The sequence below is a fragment of the Lissotriton vulgaris genome, chromosome 3_1, assembly GCF_964263255.1.
Source record: "Lissotriton vulgaris chromosome 3_1, aLisVul1.2, whole genome shotgun sequence".
Taxonomy (NCBI): Eukaryota; Metazoa; Chordata; class Amphibia; order Caudata; family Salamandridae; genus Lissotriton; species Lissotriton vulgaris.
Window position 1 is genome coordinate 81,671,707 of NC_141689.1, and position 20,046 is coordinate 81,691,752.

Here is a 20,046-nt window from a genome sequence, read left to right on the forward strand (position 1 = left end):
CCCCTGTACTAAGCCTCAGGTGGCAATGCCACTGCTGCAATATAGTGTGCCTGAGCAGACGACACTGCTGCATCAACCAACCTTGCTCATAGTAGGGTTTCGTTGACTCAGAGACTAAACGGAGGTGGACCTTAAGAGGTGGCACCACAGTCCCAAATTCCCTTCTCACCAGAAGCCCAGAAGCAGGTCAGTCATCACAGGGACTGTGACCTGCCGGAGACTGGCACACCAACACAGACTCCGGATGAACACAGAAGAGGGACCCACCTAGCCTATACAGGAGGGACACACAGAAGAAGTCGATGGTGGGGATACCCAGAGCCCCCGATTCAATAGCTTCAGCACTAGTGAAGCATTTGTACCTATAACCTGTTAAATGAAGTATTAAGGTCTTTTTGTAAACAAAATACTTGTAACAAAGTACAACATTAGGTTGGACAGTCTGTTATTGGGCTCCACAGTGATTGTTGAGCTCTGAGCTTCAGCACCCCCACAATACCTCCCTGAGAAGCCTGTGGCTGCTCGGCATCGCTACCGAGGGCCTTGTGCTTGGCACAGTTTTGAAGAGCCGCAGTAGGAAACCCCTGTGACACCAGCTGTGACACCAGTGTCTAGTAGCCTCTGCATGCCCCCAGGCCACCCAGACAGGGTCTGAAGTTGGTATACACAAATCTTCACAATGGCGTTGCATCCAAATAGCCAGGCTCAAAATTAATGGTAACACATTATTTGTAAGTGTGTAAACACTCCCACATTTCATGAGATGGAGGTGAATGTTTTTTTCCATTTGGATAAATATGTTCCACGTGACGGAAAAGAAACAAAAAAGTAAGGTGAATATTCTGCTTGGCATTAACTGTAAATCAGCGGGGTTTCCACAGCAAGAAATCGAATTAGCTCAGTGGGAGGAAAAGACTTGCAAAGTGATGATTTTTGCAGATTTCGATTCAATGACTGAGGATTACTTTAGATCAGATGAAATTAGTAATGATATGAACACAGTCCTTAAAGTGCCTTGTCCCGCTGTATCCTACGCATGACATGTTACACCAGTCTGCTGCTGCGCGATGGATGTTTAGCCTCCTGAGAGCAGCAAACTACACATAATGTTAATGCTGCACCGCGTGCCCTTTCACTGGCCACAGAAATGTAATACAATGAGGTGCTTGCAGCCTGTCCATTGCTTAACATACGCTGGCTTCATTGTGACTCTTATTTGCTGCTTCCTATTGGCCAGAACATGCTGTCTTCACTTCCTCTTCTTTCTCCTGGAGCATTGACTAAGTACTGTTTCCCTCAGCTTGATTGCTGTCCTACCGCTCACTGCGCGGTGATTCAGGCACTACTTATAGTTTTTCTTCTTCGTCCATGCTGAACCTCCGTTTGTCGCTATATCTCCCTATGCATTCCCTCACTTCAAAAAAGTTTTTTTCTCCTATGAAATGGATGTTTATTGTGACAACAGATGTCCTCTGCCTTTATAGAGACAACAGATGTTATCTGGTTCCAAATGTATTTTCACTAAAATATGGACAAGGGCACAATTGCTTCCTTTATGTGCTAGGATTTTTAGCCAAAGTTCATATTTTGTTCTTCTTTTTCACGCATGGGGATATTAACTGATTTGCTTAGAATCATAGGGGGGGGGGGGTTGGGTTGTGTTGAGACCAAACAAGCATTTGCAAAGCCAACAGTATTTTAGACTATTGGCTTAGTCATTGCCTTTTGTTCATACGTACACCACTTTGGCAATGACCTGTGGCCATGCTGTATAGAAGTGTGGCTTGGGAGCAGTAGGCCTGGCAGCCTCATAGAACTGTCTAACATTAGTTTTAGCCTCACTGACAAGCTTCCACGCTCCTATTCAGTATGGCTACAAAACACTGCCAAAGCCAATTGTTCTCATAGGCAAATCTAATGGTCTTGCCAATGATTATTTTAAACTACGGGTAGGCCGGCTTATTGAATAGCTATTCGCAGTTTGAAACAGCACTTTGGAGCCACTCAGCGCAATGAGGGGGAGCTGGTATCGTATCACTTGCAGCCGCCCTCCACATTGTAATGTAATTGTAATTGTAATGAGATTTTTAAAGCGCATGGCTGCCCGAGAGCGTCCCAGCGCTGACAGAAGATCTGGATAGATCAGGCGAGAGCGGGAAGATGGTCACGGTGGCCCCCTGCCCCATACATACAGCCCAACCAGCCCAACGACTTGCACGGCCCTTCCTAGCCCCGCTAGCCCTCTCCCAATGTCAACATTGTCCTGGTCGCTCATCCCCACCCATCCACACCCTCCCGCCTCTAGAACTGTCATGGCGGCCCGTCCCGGCACATTGCAGTGATCACGGGAGCGCAACACTGCAGCCTTCCTCCTTCCATTTCCTACTTCACGACAACTCCGCGTCCCCCTGGAACCACTAATCCACCCACCCCACAACACCGGGCATCATGGAACGAAATGGAAAAGATTGTTTTTGCCTCGCAGGCCTAACAAAGAGAACAAACTTTCGGTACTTTCTTATTTTCCATTCTCACCAGTTGCACAAAGTTGCACAAAGCCAATTGCGAACCTCAATATCCCACCCGGACAATTTTCACCTCATTAAGGTTTAAATGTCTATGAAAGATCCAATTATGCAAATAGAATGAATGAATACATCCGTATGTAAAACATCACAGATTTAGCCAAAGCTCATGGCTTTAATGACCCCTGACGGCTATTTTTCAAAGGTTACAATATTCACGTCACTCTGGAACCTTGACTCACCGACTCTCGCACTTCAAGCAAGGGTCACGCCTTCTTCGCTTGAATGAAAGAAAGAACATTAAACCATCCACCATGCCAACGACTGAAAACGGACAGTTTTAATAACAGCCAATGTCCTTTCAGCACCACGACGGAATTTATTGGGGCGAAAAATCAAGAAATAATACTCATGAGTCATTCACAGTAATCAAGTGCGTCACCGCTGCTGACTTCAGAGCTTCTCTGCTTCACGTACAATAAGTTACAATATGTTCCATGAGCTTTTCCCTCCGTTTTTATCGGCCTCGGTCACACGTTCGAACGCTTGAAAGATGCAAAGCTACGAATCGGCCCATTCGGTTTTTACCATTTATTTAGAACATTGTCAGAAATGTGAAAATATCGAGCTCCAAGGGGTCTATCAGCATACCAGAAAAAGCTCTTGATTGCCTGAAGGTTTTAGACACATAAAGCAAGTGTTATTTTGTGTAAACAGATTTATGTTTTACGAGCTCATGTGAAAGTGTGATTTTAAAGGCATTAAATACATTGGGCCTCATTTATGAGGCTGTGCGTCACTTTTACGCCGCCGGTGCGTCACAAGCAGCGTAAAAAATGTGCCTTGTTGCACCATATTTACAAAGTGACGCATCTAGGTAGATGCGTCACTTTGTAAACTTCTGCGCTACATTATACCTAGGCCAGGTATAATGTTTGCAGGGGGGGCGATCTGATGCAAGAAAGGGTCATAGAAGTGACGCAGTGAAATCTATAAGATTTCACTGCACCACTTCTAGGACACAAATGCGGCAATTTCTTACGCCTGCCTCACAGCAGGCATAAGACTGACGCAGGCCCTTTCACATGGGGCTTGCCCCATGTGAAAGGACACATTGCTGGAGTTGCGTCACTTTTGTGACACACTCCAGCAATGCGTCACTTTTGCGCCATACAGATATGTCACAAATAAGGACGTATCTCTAACTCCTTGCGCCATGATGCGTCATACTGTAAATATGACGCATCATTGGTGTCGCAAGGAGGGCGCAGTGAAAAGTGACGCATCACTGTTTTCACGCAGCGATGTGTCACTTTTCATAAATGAGGCCCATTGTATTTATATATTTATATATATGTATGTGTATATATACATGTACATACGTATATAATGTATGTGGCAAATATAGACAGCAGAATAGGCCTACTTTTTTTTAACTGATGGTGGTCATAGAGCTGTGATGTCACTTCTTGTAGCATCACTTCCTGCATATTCACTACATCTGATGTCACTGCTTATTTTAATTAGCCCCCACAGTCAGCTGTTTTAGGTCTGATGCCCTGGGTTTGTGATTCTGATTTACTGGGGTCTGCTCTGTTTGGAAGTGTCATTGTCTAGCCGCCCATTGCCTCCGCGCACCGCAGTCAGCGCGGTTCCGTTTTACGTGTCAGTCTTGTCTTGAATAGTACATGCTAAGAAATAACAACTAAAGAATACTCTGAATCATTTGCAGTTTGGAAGAGGCAGTCAAGACTTTTGGACGGACATCAGATCAAGGTAGACTTTGGAAGTAAACTACAATCCCCAGAGGCACTGCCACATCACCCAGCACCTGTGCACACTCCACTGGCTCCCCGTCGAGACTAGAATCCCCTTCAAGATCCTCACCCACGCACACAAAGCCCTCCACAACAACAGACAGCACACCTGAACAGCCGACTCGAATTCCACGCACCCCAAAGTAAACCCTACGATTTGCCAGGCTCTCCTACGCCGTGGTCCCCCGCACCAGGAAGTCCAGATCGGGAGGCCGCTCCTTATCCTTTCTCGCGGCCAGAGCCTGGAACGCCCTACCGCTCCACCTCAGACAGACAACATCGCTTCCCAACTTCACGAGGGACCTCAAGACATGGCTCTTCGATAGACCTCCTCCTTGATGAACAGAACCCTGCGCCTCCTCTCTCGAGCACCTTGAGCCCCTTACGGGTGAGTAGTGATGCTCATCAAACCCATGATTGATTGATTGATTGAGAGTAGTACCTTCTGTGCTCTTAGATCCGAGTCACAAACCTTTTTGAAAAAGTCAGAAATTGAGTAAAACGCTCAGGAATACCAGTGGAAATTTAAGTAAATCATAGATTACTAATCATAGATTATGTACACCCATCCCCCTTACTTACTGTTCTTGGCGGGCTACTGGGCAATCAGGCGGTACATCTTGTGAGGACATGTGCTCTGCACCTGCCATTGGAGCCTTTTTTTTCTCCAAGTGGGGAAAACCTTTTCACTATATCAACTATGGGCGGTGGGAGGGGTGAACTATTTTCCAACACTAGAAGTGTATATACTGATAAATGTTGTACACATACATTTGTATGTGTTTCTAAAGTGGGAATAGCCACAGAACTTAACTATGAATACCCACAAAGTTCTGATTTTTGGGATTTTCTAAGTATTTTACATAGAGTTTTGCTCAAATGCCTTCACCCCAGGCTTTCCCACTCTGCCTCTAAACTTACGCAACAAAATGTACCCATGTTGCAATTATGTTGCAATTATTCTCAACTGTAAGTGTAATTTGGAATCAGAAAAAAAACACTAATTATGATTCTGTGAATCAGGTTTTTTGGATTTTCATCAAAAAATGAAACTTTTTACATACTTTAGGCTCCTGCGATAAGCTGGACAGAGTAGTATAGCTGGGTGGGTTACAGCTCTGGCTGATTATAACTGGCCAGGTGTTCACATACCTGGATATTTAGGGAGCATGAATGCCATGCTTGATTTCACAAGCCACAAAATCAGCCAGTAAAGTCGCATTAGGCCCAGCCCTGACCCAAACCTAACCCTCTCCGGCAGCAGGAGGGAGCACAGAACGCTGCCCGCTGCCTCACACCACTATTCCCTTCTCCCTGATGCCCTCCCCATCCTCTGTCAGGCACAATCCCTCATCTTCCCTTCTACTCCCATTAACCAGCTGCTCGGGTGAGGTAGTCCTCACAAAAAAAGTAATTTCATGCAGATTTCACCCAGACTGAGCCCGCAAGGTTACTCCCCAATCCGCAGGGATTAACTTTCAGTTGCATAGTACCAGGGTTTACGAGCATGGAATAGGGGTGGGCGGTAAACTCCGCTACTCCAGCAGAGTTCTCAGAGTTTTTTCCACTCCACGCTCCGCTTGGAGCTTGGAGTTTTGGAAAACTCCACCAACCGCCACGTGGTGGAGTTTCTTCTTGTGTTTCAATGGTAAATTGGCGAGCGTGAGCGATAAAATCAAGATCCAACCAGCAAGATTCCTCCACGCGGGCGACTGCAGCAGGTTGCTACTGCTCAAACTGAGAAAGCTGCCACTCCTTTTGGGAATTGCAAACAAAACAGGTGATGGACCGAATGTGGATCAATGTCACACACTCACCCCAGTCCAAAGATCTGGGCCCAAATCCATCGTTTTTTTGCACTCCACACCACCCTGGGTTAGACAATGGCGATATGCAAATCAGCTCTGACCCTGTTGCCCCATGGGAACAGTCCAGTCCAAACTACAAAAGCCATGTCCTTCCCAGAACGGAATCAAGCATCCGAGGACCGGACCGGTTTCGAGGTAACACCTCTCATCAGCCTGGCTAGCTTGACTCCAGTGGTGTGGAGTGCCTGGGACCCACGTCTGGGCATCCCAAGCGCACAAAGGGCGGAATATGCAAACACAACAGGTGATGGACCGAATGTGGATCAATGTCACACACTCACCCCAGTCCAAACATCTGGGCCCAAATCCATCGTTTTTTTGCACTCCACACCACCCTGGGTTAGACAATGGCAATATGCAAATCAGCTCTGACCCTGTGCCCCATGGGAACAGTCCAGTCCGAACTACAAAAGCCATGTCCTTCCCAGAACGGAATCAAGCATCCGAGGACCGGACCGGTTTCGAGGTAACACCTCTCATCAGCCCGGCTAGCTTGACTCCAGTGGTGTGGAGTGCCTGGGACCCACGTCTGGGCATCCCCGGCGCACTTAGGGCGGAACATGCAAACAAAACAGGTGATGGACCGAATGTGGATCAATGTCACACACTCACCCCAGTCCAAAGATCTGGGCCCAAATCCATCGTTTTTTTGCACTCCACACCACCCTGGGTTAGACAATGGCGATATGCAAATCAGCTCTGACCCTGTGCCCCATGGGAACAGTCCAGTCCGAACTACAAAAGCCATGCCCTTCCCAGAACGGAATCAAGCATCCGAGGGCCGGACCGGTTTCGAGGCAACACCTCTCATCAGCCCGGCTAGCTTGACTCCAGTGGTGTGGAGTGCCTGGGACCCACGTCTGGGCATCCCCGGCGCACTTAGGGCGGAATATACAAACACAACAGGTGATGGACCGAATGTGGGAAAGCACACAGCACTGAAATCAAGGTGTGGCAAAATACATTAAATCTTCATAAAATTGGCAGTTTTACTGCCACACTTGTTACCAGTTCATCTTTAAGACATAGTTCTCTGGCAAGGGAAATTAATTGTCAGTCAAAGGAAGAATTTTGGTTGAGATAGTGTCAGAAATTCACAAGTCTCTTGGGTCAAAAGGCGAAGTATAAGTTGCTTAACCACAGTCATATGAGTGCCTCAGTCACCTTTGATGCTCTCAATTCAAAAGTGCCTGCATCACTCAAAAAGCCCTTTATTACTCCGCATCCTCATATCTGGTGGGAAAACTGAAAATCTCTGGTGCGGCTGCTGAGACTTTCCATATTCAAGCAGGAAGGTTGTATTAAACTCAGGAGGAACAGCAAGGATTTGGAACTCCCCCACCAGCTCTTGACACGACCCCCTGTCTCACCGCCTTTAAAGGGAACCCAAAACGACCTATTTCACAAACACTTTGGCTAAGGTCATAAACACTTAGGCCTAGATGTATCAAGCCTTTTGCGATTCGTTAAGGCCGAAATTCGCAGAATTTCGGCCTTAACGAATCGCAAACGGACATTTTGCATCTTTTGGGATGTATGAGAAATTAGCAAAATAAGGAATCGCAAAAAATTGCTATTCCTTATTTTGCTTAAGCATTTAAGGAATCGCAATTTTGCGATTCCTTAAATGCCATGTATGAAGCAATTTCAATTTGCGAATTCAGGTTAAGAAATCGCAAATTAACACCAATTTCAGGTTGGTGTTAATTTGCGAATTCCATTCAAAATTCACAATTAAGCAATTTTGAAGGTGGCATGTGGCACACATACATGCCCATAGGGCATGTACGTGGGCCATATGCACACACATGTAAGTTTAAGGGGTGCAGCAGGGTGTCCATGAGACACCCCTGCACCCTTGCAATAATTCTCAAATTGCGATTAGCAAATTGCGAATTCGCAATTTGAGAATTATTTCACAATCATTCCTATGGGCCTCCTGGCCCATAGGAATGAATGGGAAATTATTCCTTATTTGCGAATTCGCAACTTGCAAATTCGCAAATTAGGAATAATAAGGAATCGCAAAAAAAAGCGGTTTTAAACATACATCCCATTTTGCGATTTCTTAATAGCGATTCGGTAAAAATCGCTATTAAGAAATCGCAAATGGGAACGATGATACATCTAGGCCCTAATCTCTTTCCTGTCCCTAAGATCCTTTGCTGAATTTTTCTATAATTTGACCCGACTTTCCAATTTCTGATCTTGTTTAAAGCGCTCAATGCACTTGAACCACATTTGTGCGACAATAAAGTGCAAATAAATAAATAAACCAGGCTGGGCAGTTCATCGTGTCCTGTAAGCCTGGATACACCATTCCAGAAGCCAGATCACATTTCTGTAATATCCTACCATTTTGTCTTCAAACCTGTCAGATCCTCAAACAGCTACTGACACTATGCGATGTGGAATGTTCCTGGGAAATAAAAAACAATCTATTTGTTTCAGTTCTGCTTAAAGTACCAGGTCACAAAACAGCTGCTGGGAAATGAGATTCTCCAGGAGACAATCTGCTGATGGGTCAACAGTTGGTCAAAGTCATGCAGAAGATAACAGGCGGTTTGAGAGGAAAAACCTAATATTATACATAGGTGTGATGAGGTCAGATGCACCTAAGAGGCGCTGCTACAAGAAACAAGACGGGAGATTTTAGTATCTTCATAGGTGACGAGAATACCCCGCAATCAGAAGGAATTCCTCTTCACACACCCAACTGTTAAATAGGTAGTTCTTTAGCGAGTAATCCATTCCGTGCCATCATGATGGCACAAAAGCATCAACTGTGAGAGAGAGTTTCCAGGTTAGATATGATATATGCAGATTCTTTCTCCGTCTGACCAGCAGCTGAGGTAGACGTGGGACATTTGTATGGTTCATAGTTAGGAGAAGACAGAGAGCGCACAGGGGCTACCTAAAAGGAAAGATGCGATTGCACGATAAAAAGAATATGTTAGTATGTTGTCTACTAGAGACACTGAAGAAGAGTTTATTCGTGGGAAATAGCTAAATAATTTGAGAAAGTGATTTCCGGTACAGAGTTTACCTTACACACTTCTCTCTTCCCCCAGTACTCAGGTTGGGGGTGGTGCCAACTTGAAGAACTTAAAATGGGTCACTCAAAAGGAGCATGTTAAAATAAATACATCTGAGTTTTGGCTGGCTATGCCTCATTGTTTCCCAGTCATATGAACAGTCTGACTGTGCTTTTGGATGCCTGCCTAATATATTCTGGTTAATGTATGTTGTGAGGATGCCCATTTTAGACAAATAAGTTATGTGTACTTGATATCACTTCCAGACCTGTTTGAACTCATAGTAGATGAGATATATTTTCTTAACTAAACAATGACAAAACCGAAGTTCATGTTTTGCGGGGCTACATTGCTCCATCGTCTTACACTCAGGCATTGGGCCCCCTCTATATCTATATTTTGTTACCACAATTTGGCTTCCTCATAGCTCTTCTGCCCACACTGAAGCCACAAAACAATACATTCATTTTTAAGAGTTTTTTTAATGTGTCTCAAAACTCTGCAAAAGATGCGTTTACTAAATAATGGTTCAGACCGCAATATCCTTGAAGTCAGACTACAGAAATTCCTCCTTATGCAGGATACTAAGTATACAGTATATCGGCTACCACTTATTCAGAATATGGCTGCTATAGATGTTCCTAGCATGACCCATAGAATTTATGTTTCCAAGTATGACGACTAACCTACATTGACTACCTAAATTAATTAATGGTATACTTGTAAAGCGCACAGCTACCCACACTGGGGTGTCCCGGCACTGTATACCGCTGGGGAACCCGTCCTGGCTTTCCCTGTGAGGTGGTCCCTCCTGGGCACCCCCAAAGTGAGACCACGCATCCCCTGCGTTGAAGGGGCCGTTGTGAAGATTAAGCAAGCTATTGCCCAGAGTTGCAGAGTGGAGCCCAAAGTTAGAGTAGACGCCGAGGAGAGAATTATCGAGTCCGCGGACATTGATCCAAGACCCTGCCGCGTTGGGAATTGAACGCTGGTCCCGGGCCGATCTCAGCTTCCGGGTCTGCCGCCTCTAACCACTGAGCCACACTTCTCCACACTTCTACAAGACTGAATACCAACTCAGCTCTTTATTTCTTCAGCATCACAAATGGCATACATTGGTGCTCCTTGCTTTGGCGCTCCTTGCTTTTGTTGTTGAACATCATCCACCGATCCAGGTTAGGAGGAGTCTCTTTCTCTTACTTTGCATCTAAGGCATGTAAGAGCTTCCCTCTCATGCTCCTCAGCAAATCAAACTAGGTGATGTTCTGCAAACAGCACAAGGCTTAACTCTTCTCCTTGGTCATGATACAAAATCTATTGTCTCTGTTCAGCATCTTCTGAATCTATTATTCACTTTTAGTGCTCTACAAATTCTTCAACATCAACACATTGTTAATCTCAATACAAACATTCAACCAATGACAAATAGAAGCAGGTCACTAATCGGCTATATGCCCTAAGAAGAAACAGTAGATTGTCTTTTCATAGAAAACACATTCATCTATTCATTCATAGTATATCTCTGCAAAAGAATTGAAAATTAAGTTGAAGGAGAGAAGTATAGATCACAAAAGAACTGCTAAAGTTTACAAAAAATAGTCTGAAAAACCAGGCCGTACAGAAGAATTTGAAAGGATTATCATAATTTCCAAGTTGAGGCAATGTGCAGTAGATTTGTGGGAAATATGAAACCCACAAAAGGTATCCTTAAGAGGAATATCTGTGCTATGGTGTTGTGAATTGTTTTTACAAGTACTAAAAATCATATTTTGAATGAAATTTGAAGTCCGTAGAAAGACTTTTAAGCAGGTTTACAATGGCTCAGTGAGTCTTAACACTTTATAGCAGAACATGGTGTTCTACTGTCTCAAAAAAGCTGAAGCTGATAAATAAAGTAACTTCCACCCAGCGCACTGAAAGTTACTAACCTGAAAAAGGATTTTAATAGCTTCAATAACTAATTCTCACATGTACTGTGGTTTAGACTAATAAACACTTCCTCGTGGAGGTAGCTGAAAGAATGAAGCAGGGTATGATCTGTTCTCCACAATGGGGTATTGATGTTCATCCAAGTATGTCTTATTTATGGGGTATTTATTCCCAATGCAAAGTTTTCTTGAATTTAATATTTACATGACATTTATATATGAACAATTTACTCATAAATCAAGTCAAACGCTACAAGAAAAAGATGAGAAAGACAGAAGCGGTAAAATATACTGTTTCACAGGTTCAACGCATGTGTGAAACTGTTGCAACAACAAAACTTGCCCTTCAACTCTTTTTTAAGATGTGTGGTGTATGTGTGCCAGGAGAAGAAAATATGAGCTTAGGGCAGTGCAGAGGTTAATGTTTACTCGAGATCTCTGCCATCATATAATTTGTCGCATGTCATGCTTTGGATTATCCAAACTGTGATTAAGAGGATCAAGAGAATCTCTTTATTTTCATTGTTGCAATCCTATTGGTAAACAAAATTATTCTTAGTTGTATGATCAATCAATCACACAGACTTTATTCAGCTTTTACCCAAAAAAACATAACAGTTCAAATATACTATGAATATGCAACATTAAGAATCTGTCAAATCATGCATATGCCGCACCACACTTTAATATCTATACAATGAAATGAATGCTGGTCTGATCAATCTTAACAAAAACCTGCTACTTCACTAATACTGTGTGTGGGGAGGGGGAGTCGGGCATTGTACAATTCCCGTCAAAGAAACTCCATGCTTGGAAAAGAGAAATATAATCCACATCTCATGAGCAAAGTGAACCTATAGAAGAATGTGACGTATTAGAACCATATACTGTGAACAGCCGTTTTCGCGTTTGTGACTAAACCACAGTCCTCCACGGATTATCCTCGGTGAGCCATGAATGACCATGGTTAAACCATGTTTTTCATTTTAACACCTTGGCTGCTGGGGTAATTTTCCTGCTGTGCTGGGGGGCGCGAGGGGGGCGCGCACAGCTCCCCGGTGATCATGACGAGCTCAGCTCGTCATGAGCTACAGTGCTCCTGTGCTCATGACGAGCTGAGCTCCTCACGGCCATACCCGTTTCAATAGAACGTTCAGCACAGCAGGGGAATTATCCCAGCGTGCGAGCGTTCTAATGGCGATGACGAGCTCAGCTCGTCATGAGCACCGGAGCACTGTAGCTCATGACGAGCTGAGCTCGTCGTGAGCATGCAAGGGGCTAGAATGTATTTATACCAAGTAGGAGCACATGCATGTGTGGCCTCAAACTTCCCCGCTCCCAGAATCTTGAAAAGTGTTTAATTGAGAATAGAGGGAACCTTCTGCACCATAAGGTGTGCAGTTGTGCCAGCCAATAGACCTGTGTGGGGCTGCTGAAGAAGTGTGCTGCCGGAAATGTAAAGAATGCCGTAAACCATTAGAACTGGCAAGTTCTCACACACTATTACTTTGTAGTGATCCAGAGCCTTCGCAATGGACACCCTGACTGCCTGTAGAGTCACCGTGTCCTGACTACCACCTTGACAAGTTTGCGAAGGAAAAATCCACCATATTTAAGATTGTCCTCGCCATAAGTGGAATATGTGGTCAAACAATTCTGCAAACCTCATTCTATTTTTTAGGATTTGGGATTCCTGACTGGAAATTCAACCTTTTGTGTTCCTAAATCTGATTTAGTTGCACCATAAGTTTCAGAAATCCGAACATTAGCGCAATTTTTGCTGTCGACAAATAAATAACAAAATCTTTTTCAGATTTATCAAAAAGTTGAATGAGACCTTTAGAACTGTTGTTTTTATTGTGTGCATACTGATGTATGAGTAACGTTTTCAAAATAAAGGAATTTGCCACTATGTATACATATCAAATACTAGAATTTGAGATGCAACAAGAATCAGTGCTTACTTTGAGCCGGTGCTTTCCGGTGCTCAGCACCGGCACTTAATATTTTACAATGTAAGCACTGAACAAGATAGCGGTAACACAGAAAACTTTTAACTGGAGAAGTTACTGCAAAGTTTCAACAACTTTATAATGGTAATGATGAACAAAGTTAAACTATGTTTCCCCTGGGATTCAATATGTACAACACATTAAACTTACCTTTTTAGCTATCACACAGGCTTGCTCGGCCGGTAGGTAATCAAAAGGAAAGACGAATCGCCAGTTAAAGTTCCCTTCACCACCCAAAGATCTGTAGTGGACATCTGTCTTCTGCTTACTTTCCTCATGGCCAATCATCCAGCTGAGATAAAATCAGAATGCACATTAAAGTTGAAAAATTGAAAGTAGCGACTGCATCTACCAAATGTACTACACTGTTTCAATCTGCCAGAATCTGTCGTCTCAAGCTAAGGTAGGATTGGGTTACAGCAGGGTGTCTAAGAAACACATTTTATTCATTCATGTTGTGTCAATTGGACTACTTTGGAGTAGTATAACTCAGGTAAGTTACCAGACAACTACACCTCATGAGAGACAATCAGCTAGATTCATCAAGCATTTTTGCGGGCGCAAACGGTGCGAATCGCTGAATTTGGCCGTTTGCGCCCGCAAAAATGGCATTTGGAATTCATCAATGGGTCATGAACTCGCAATTTGAAAAATCGTAAAAAATTGCGATTTTTCAAATTGCAATCGCATTTAAGGAATCTCAATTTGAGATTCCTTAAATGCTATTCATGAACCATAAAAAGAAGTCTGACTTCGTGGTAAATAGCGAAAACTGAGAAAAATGCACTTTTGTGCATTTTTCTCAGTTGTATGTTACACACACACAAATCCTTTGGACATGTGTGTGCGCAACATAAGTCTACATTTTCATTTCAGGGGTGCTACAGGGTGTCCTTTGGACACCCCTGGCACCCTTGAAATCGCATCCTTATTTGCGATTAGCAAATTGCTAATCGCAAATAAGGAATAACTTCCCATTCATTCCTATGGGCATTTAGGAATAACTCCCCATTCATTCCTATGGGCCTTTAGGCCCATAGGAATGAATGGGGAGTTATTCCTTATTTGCGATTAGCAATTTGCTAATCTCAAATAAGGAATATGTAGGAATCGCATTTTATTTAGCGGTTCCTACATGAATCCCGTTTTGCAAGTCCTTAATAGCGATTCCTTAATAATCGCTATTAAGGACTCGCAAAACGGAACAATGATGAATCTGGCTGTTAGGTACTTCAACAAACTACTGCAACCTGGGCTGTTACTCTCATTGGGTCAATGGCGATAAGCCAACACTACAAGCCCCAGAATCTGCCACGGCCGCTGCAGGTAAGAGCCGTATCGGCCGGCTCGGGGGCGATTTCGAGAGTCGGCCAGAAGGGTAAATTAAATAAGTAATTAATTTTCTTTTGTGGTCGTCTCTCGAAATCTGCTCCAGCCAGCCCCACTGCCCCTTACCTGCAGCGGCCGCGGCTGCCCATAATTAATTGGGTTGTTGCATGAAAGTTCAAGTTTGTAGTTTAAAAGAAAGAGGTGCCTATAGGCTGGGAGTTTTGTACAATATTACCTGATAAACTTGTCATCAAAGACATTTATTTTCCAGTCTCGGGAATTCATTTAACCACCCCGTGTGTCTCGAACAATCTACTTTTCTTTGCTTTGCCTAAACAGTTGCACACATCCATACTAAGGCGTTGATCTATTAATTATGCATTATACATATGATTTCATGGAAAGCTTAAATACTATTTGTATTCCTAAACTTTCCTTTATCACAGTTATTTGCACAATCTAAGACCGTACTCTTATTTATTTTATTTATTTATTATTTATTTTAATTATTTATATAGCGCAGCTGATACCTTGCAGGCTTCCTGGCGCTGGAGAATACTTTACTGAGGAAGAGACCGAGGTATGTAGAGGCGGGGAGGTCTAAGGGAAAAGCCAGGTCTTGATGCGCTTCCTAAATGGAAGAAGTTGAGGGATCTGGCGTATGTCAATGGGCAAGCTGTTCCATAATTTGGCGGCTGCGACCCTAAAGGATCTACCCCCAGTTCTGGCTTTATTGTATCTGGGCACCCTTACCAGATACGCCGAGGATGATCGCAGATCTCTGGCGGGAGTATACCACTGAAACAGGGCTTGCAAGGGCCTGGGCCCGAGTCCATGCAGAGCCCTGAATACAATGCAAAGGGACTTGAAAGCCACCCGCTGCTTTATGGGTAGCCAGTGCAGTTCGGCCAATGCCGCTGTGGCCGAAGACCTTCTCGACCAGCCAAGGGCCAGCTTGGCCGCGGCTGATTGAATTCGCTGCAGCCGATCCAGTAACGTGACAGGGGACTCAAGGAGCAGGGCGTTGCAGTAGTCAAGGCGACTCAGAATCGTACACCTGACTACCAACGCCCGGGCTTGTGCAGGGAGAAGTGGCATAATTTTTCGCAGGGAGCGTAGCAAAGCCGTGCAAATCCCCACTGTTTTTGCAACCTGGGTTTCCATACTCAGCTTGTTATTGAGCAAGACCCCCAGGTTGCGGACCGAAGAGACAGGTTTAGGTTTCTCCCTTGTCTCAGGAGGCCAGAAGTCAATCGGGAACTGGCAAGATAGAGTGGTGCCAGCACAGAACAGAACCTCTGTTTTGGAGGCGTTAAATTGAAGAGAGTTCCTATGGAGCCATCCAGCCGTTTCTCTAAGACACTCATGGAAGGAGGTCAGAGAGATGGAGTCTTCTCCTTCCCAGGAGAGAATGAGCTGGGTGTCGTCTGCGTAATTAATTGTTTTTAACCCGAATGACTTAATTAATGTGATCAGTGGTTTAAGGTACACATTAAAAAGGATGGGACTAATGGAAGATCCCTGGGGGACTCCCTGTGGCACAGGTGAGAAGGCGGATTGGAATGGGGGGAGGGAGACAGCCTGTCTCCTGTCCTGCAGGTAAGAGTGAAACCAAAGCAAAGCTGTGCCTTCCACACCAGCTTCCCTGAGTCTCAGCAACAACGTCCTATGGTTGACCGTATCGAATGCGGCAGACAGGTCCAGCAGTATTAATGCTACTGGCTGGCCCCTGTCTGCACGCATGCGAAGATCCTCCATGGCTGTTAAAACCGCAGTTTCGGTGCTGTGGGCAGGGTGGAAACCGAACTGGAGATCGTCTAAAAGGTTGTTCTGCTCAAGATGAATGGAAAGGCAGGAACTGACCCATCGTTCCACTACTTTCACAGGGAAAGGCAGTAGGGAGATGGGTCGATAGTTAGAAAGACAATCTGGGCTCAGGGAGGGTTTCTTCAAGAGCGGAGTTACAAGCGCCTGTTTCCACGGGGTTGGGACGTAGCCACATTGCAGAGACTGGTTGCATATTTGGCGCAGGATGCCAAAAAGTTCTGTTCCAGAGCTTTTCCAAATTTTTGGAGGCAGAGGGTCGAGCGGGGAACCCGAGGTGATTCCGAGCGCCAGGTTTTCAAACTCGGGTTCAGAGATCTTAGGAAATTCTCGCAGTCTAGCCGGTAAGCTGGAGGATCGAGGCGGCAAATCATGAGGGCAAGTACTGGCTCCCTGAGTGTTGGCATCTCCCAGTAAGGGGGGGGTCTTCAAGTTTTGAATAATGATATTGATTTTATTAATGAAAAAAGTTGCCAGATTATCGCAAAGGGCTTGGGTGGGAGGCTGCGTCGACGTGGCGCATTCTGGGTGAGTTAGATTTCTAAGTATCTGGAAAATACTTTTTGAACTGTTGGTGGCGTTGGTAATAGTAGAACAGTAGTAGTTAGCCTTTTCTTGGACAATGGCTGTTTTGTACGCCCGAAGGTTGTTTTTCCAGAGAATTTTGTTGGAGTCGAGATAGCCTTGTCTCCACTTTCTCTCAGATTGTCTGCAGGCCAGCTTAAGGGCTCTCAATGAGTCGTTAAACCAGGGGGCGGCTGCTCTTCTCCTTGGTTTGCATTTTTTCAGAGGGACGAGACGCTCAGAAGTATTGGTGATCTTGGTGCAGAGGGACAAGTAGTTGTCCTCCACCGACCGGGCGGTCGGTGGAGGACAACTACTTACCCCAAAGCATAACTATTAGATCAGACTCGTACATGACAGGGTATTCTGGTGAATTAATTTCAATTCTTACCACCTTGGTCACTATTCGCTTATTTAAAATTGTTTTTTTGCATTGCATTAAAAATGCATTTAATATTTGAGTTATATATATTACTAAGTGAGACCATTGCTAATATTAACTTGTTTAGGGGCATAACGAATGGTCTGTAAGAGCTTGATATATCAAAGGGCGTTACCTGTTCTAGGGCCTTATAGTGAGATTTTTGTGAATAGGGCTCAGGCCGCTGAGTTGCAGCCTTTGTGGTTGTCTCCTGCTCGCGAAGGGATGCAGAGCTGTCGATGGAACCGTGGGCAATACAACACATGTGAATGCACCTAGCACTTGAGCCTGATGCAACTAATATCGAAGACCATGTAGGGACACTGGTCACCCACACCACTAACAGCACTACCAACCAGGTCTAGCCCAGGGTTCTTTATATGACTGCAGTGCCTGTGTGTCCAGTCCTTGTCATAAAGCAAGGGGACACCAGAAAACCATGGAAAGCGGTGTATATTTCGAAAAATTCCATGTAAATCTTAATTGTACAGATCATTCCTAGGTCCAGGCTAACTTTTTCAAAATTGCTGCACAAATACTCTTGTTACCACTTCCATGTTCTGGTTGATCCCTGAATAGTCATGCCTGCGACCCATATAAAGATCATAAACTGTATACGTCTTATTGATTAAATTGAATTAAATGAAATCACTCATGTATTGTAGAGTGTATGGCTATATATATATATGTGCATACGCACATATATATATATATGTATATACATATGTATGTATGTATGTGATATATATATATATATATATATATTTATAATACTTTCGTCAATTTCACTCGTAGCGCGCTCTCAGTAAGGAAGACACTATCTTGACAGAAGGCTTGATCATGTGATCAAGCCTTCTGTCAAGGCGAAACGCGTTGTGATTAAACAGCAGTAATTTCGATTTGCACAGTGTCTTCTTTACTGAGAGCGCGCTACGAGTGACATTGACGAAAGGATTTATACAGCTGGTTAGCTCCGCAGGCGTGCATGCCACTCTCCGTGTGTCCACTGTAGTCCAGAAGGAGTGCGGTGTTATTGTGGATATATATATATATATACATGAAAAAGGATGAATTAGTAAGGAGGAGAAAAGGTACCTCACTGTACTATATCCCATGACCCCCACAATCTACTTCATGCCCAAAATACACAAGACGTTGCACAAACCCCCTGCACGCCCTATAATATCTAGCTGTGGCTCCCTGTGTGAAAATGTGGCATCATACGTTGATTATTTTTTGGCACCAATCGTTCCAACACTTAGCTCATTCATCAAAGATACTGGGGACTTTCTTAGAAATATTAATGAAACAGAGTGGCAACCAGAATACTTCTTAGCCACAATCGACGTTGTCTCCCTTTATACGTCAATACAACACGACGTAGGATTGACAGCAATCAAATATTTTCTAAAGCAAAGACCAATATCAGAGCTAAGACACACTAACATGCTGTTGTATATGGTAACTTTCTGTCTAACAAATAACGTATTCCTCTTTCACAAAAAGATATTTGCACAGATATGCGGATGTGCCATGGGCGTTTCCTTCTCTCCATGCTTTGCCAATCTCACTATGAGTTGGTGGGAGAAAAACATAGCTTAGAGAGAAGAGAACGAAGAATATACCACGGACGTGGTACTTTGGCTCCGGTTCATTGATGATCTCTTCCTCTTGTGGAAAGGTTCAAAATCAAAGTTAATCAAATATATAGAAATTTTGAATGAAAATGATGTGGATTTGAAATTTACATATAATATCCAAAAAAAGGAGATAGACTTTTTAGACACGAAGGTCTATGTAAAAAACAATAAATTGGAAACCACGGTCTTCAAAAAAAAGACATCAACGAACAGTGTACTTCATGGTACGAACTTGATTTGATTTGATTTGTCAACTTGTAAAGCGCGCGACTGCCCGAAAGCGTCTTTGCCGGCATCGTTAAAAAAGAGCATTCCTTACGGCGAATTTTTACGCATGAAACGGAACTGTTCAGAAGAGACAGAAATGGACAACAAATTTGAGGATACCAAAAAACGCTTTCTAAATCGGAGGTACAAACCCACCGATATCATACGAGGAGAACAAAGAGCACAAACAAAAACAAGAGCGGAAACATTAATACCAAAAAACAATATGTCAATTAAATCAAAAGATGACAAACCGAGACTGATTCTTACCTATTCAAAAGAAAGTTTTAAGATACGCAAAATTCTAAACAAATATTGGAATGTATTAAAAAAAGACAGTGAACTTAGCTCCCTTATAGGAGACAGACCGTCAATTTCATTCCGGAAAGCCCCCTCAATACAGAATACTCTTGTAAACAGCCATTTCACAAGAATAAAAACAGTTACATGGCTCGACAAACGCCAACTTGGCTTTACCAAATGCTTTTCGTGCAAAGCATGTAAAGTGGGTCTGAATCTAAAATGAATCAAAGATTCAAAAGACAGAAACTTTGAAATAAGAGACAAAATAACGTGTGAATCCCAGTTTGTTGTCTATCAAATACAATGTTTCTGCGGCATGAAATATATTGGCTCGACAATCTGTCCTCTTAAAAAAAGAATCCTGGAACACATTAGAGCAATCCAGAACAACGATTTCAGTTATGCGATTGCCAAACACATGAAGATCCATACAGGAAAGAGCTGGAAAGATATCAAGTATTCAGGAATTGCTCTAGTAAAAGAAAACGAAAGAGGAGGAGACCGTACCAGATC

The 20,046-nt window shown here is 43.7% G+C and overlaps 1 protein-coding gene across 1 annotated transcript in view; it reads right to left on the reverse strand.

Annotated features, from left to right (window-relative positions):
- Positions 1 to 20,046, reverse strand: part of DYSF (dysferlin) — a 1,070,125-nt gene that overhangs the window by 56,517 nt on the left and 993,562 nt on the right. Inside the window, exon 54 of the mRNA XM_086960107.1 lies at positions 13,336 to 13,477. Within this exon, the coding sequence (XP_086816233.1) occupies positions 13,336 to 13,477 (142 nt within the window). The remainder of the gene's footprint in view (positions 1 to 13,335; positions 13,478 to 20,046) is intronic.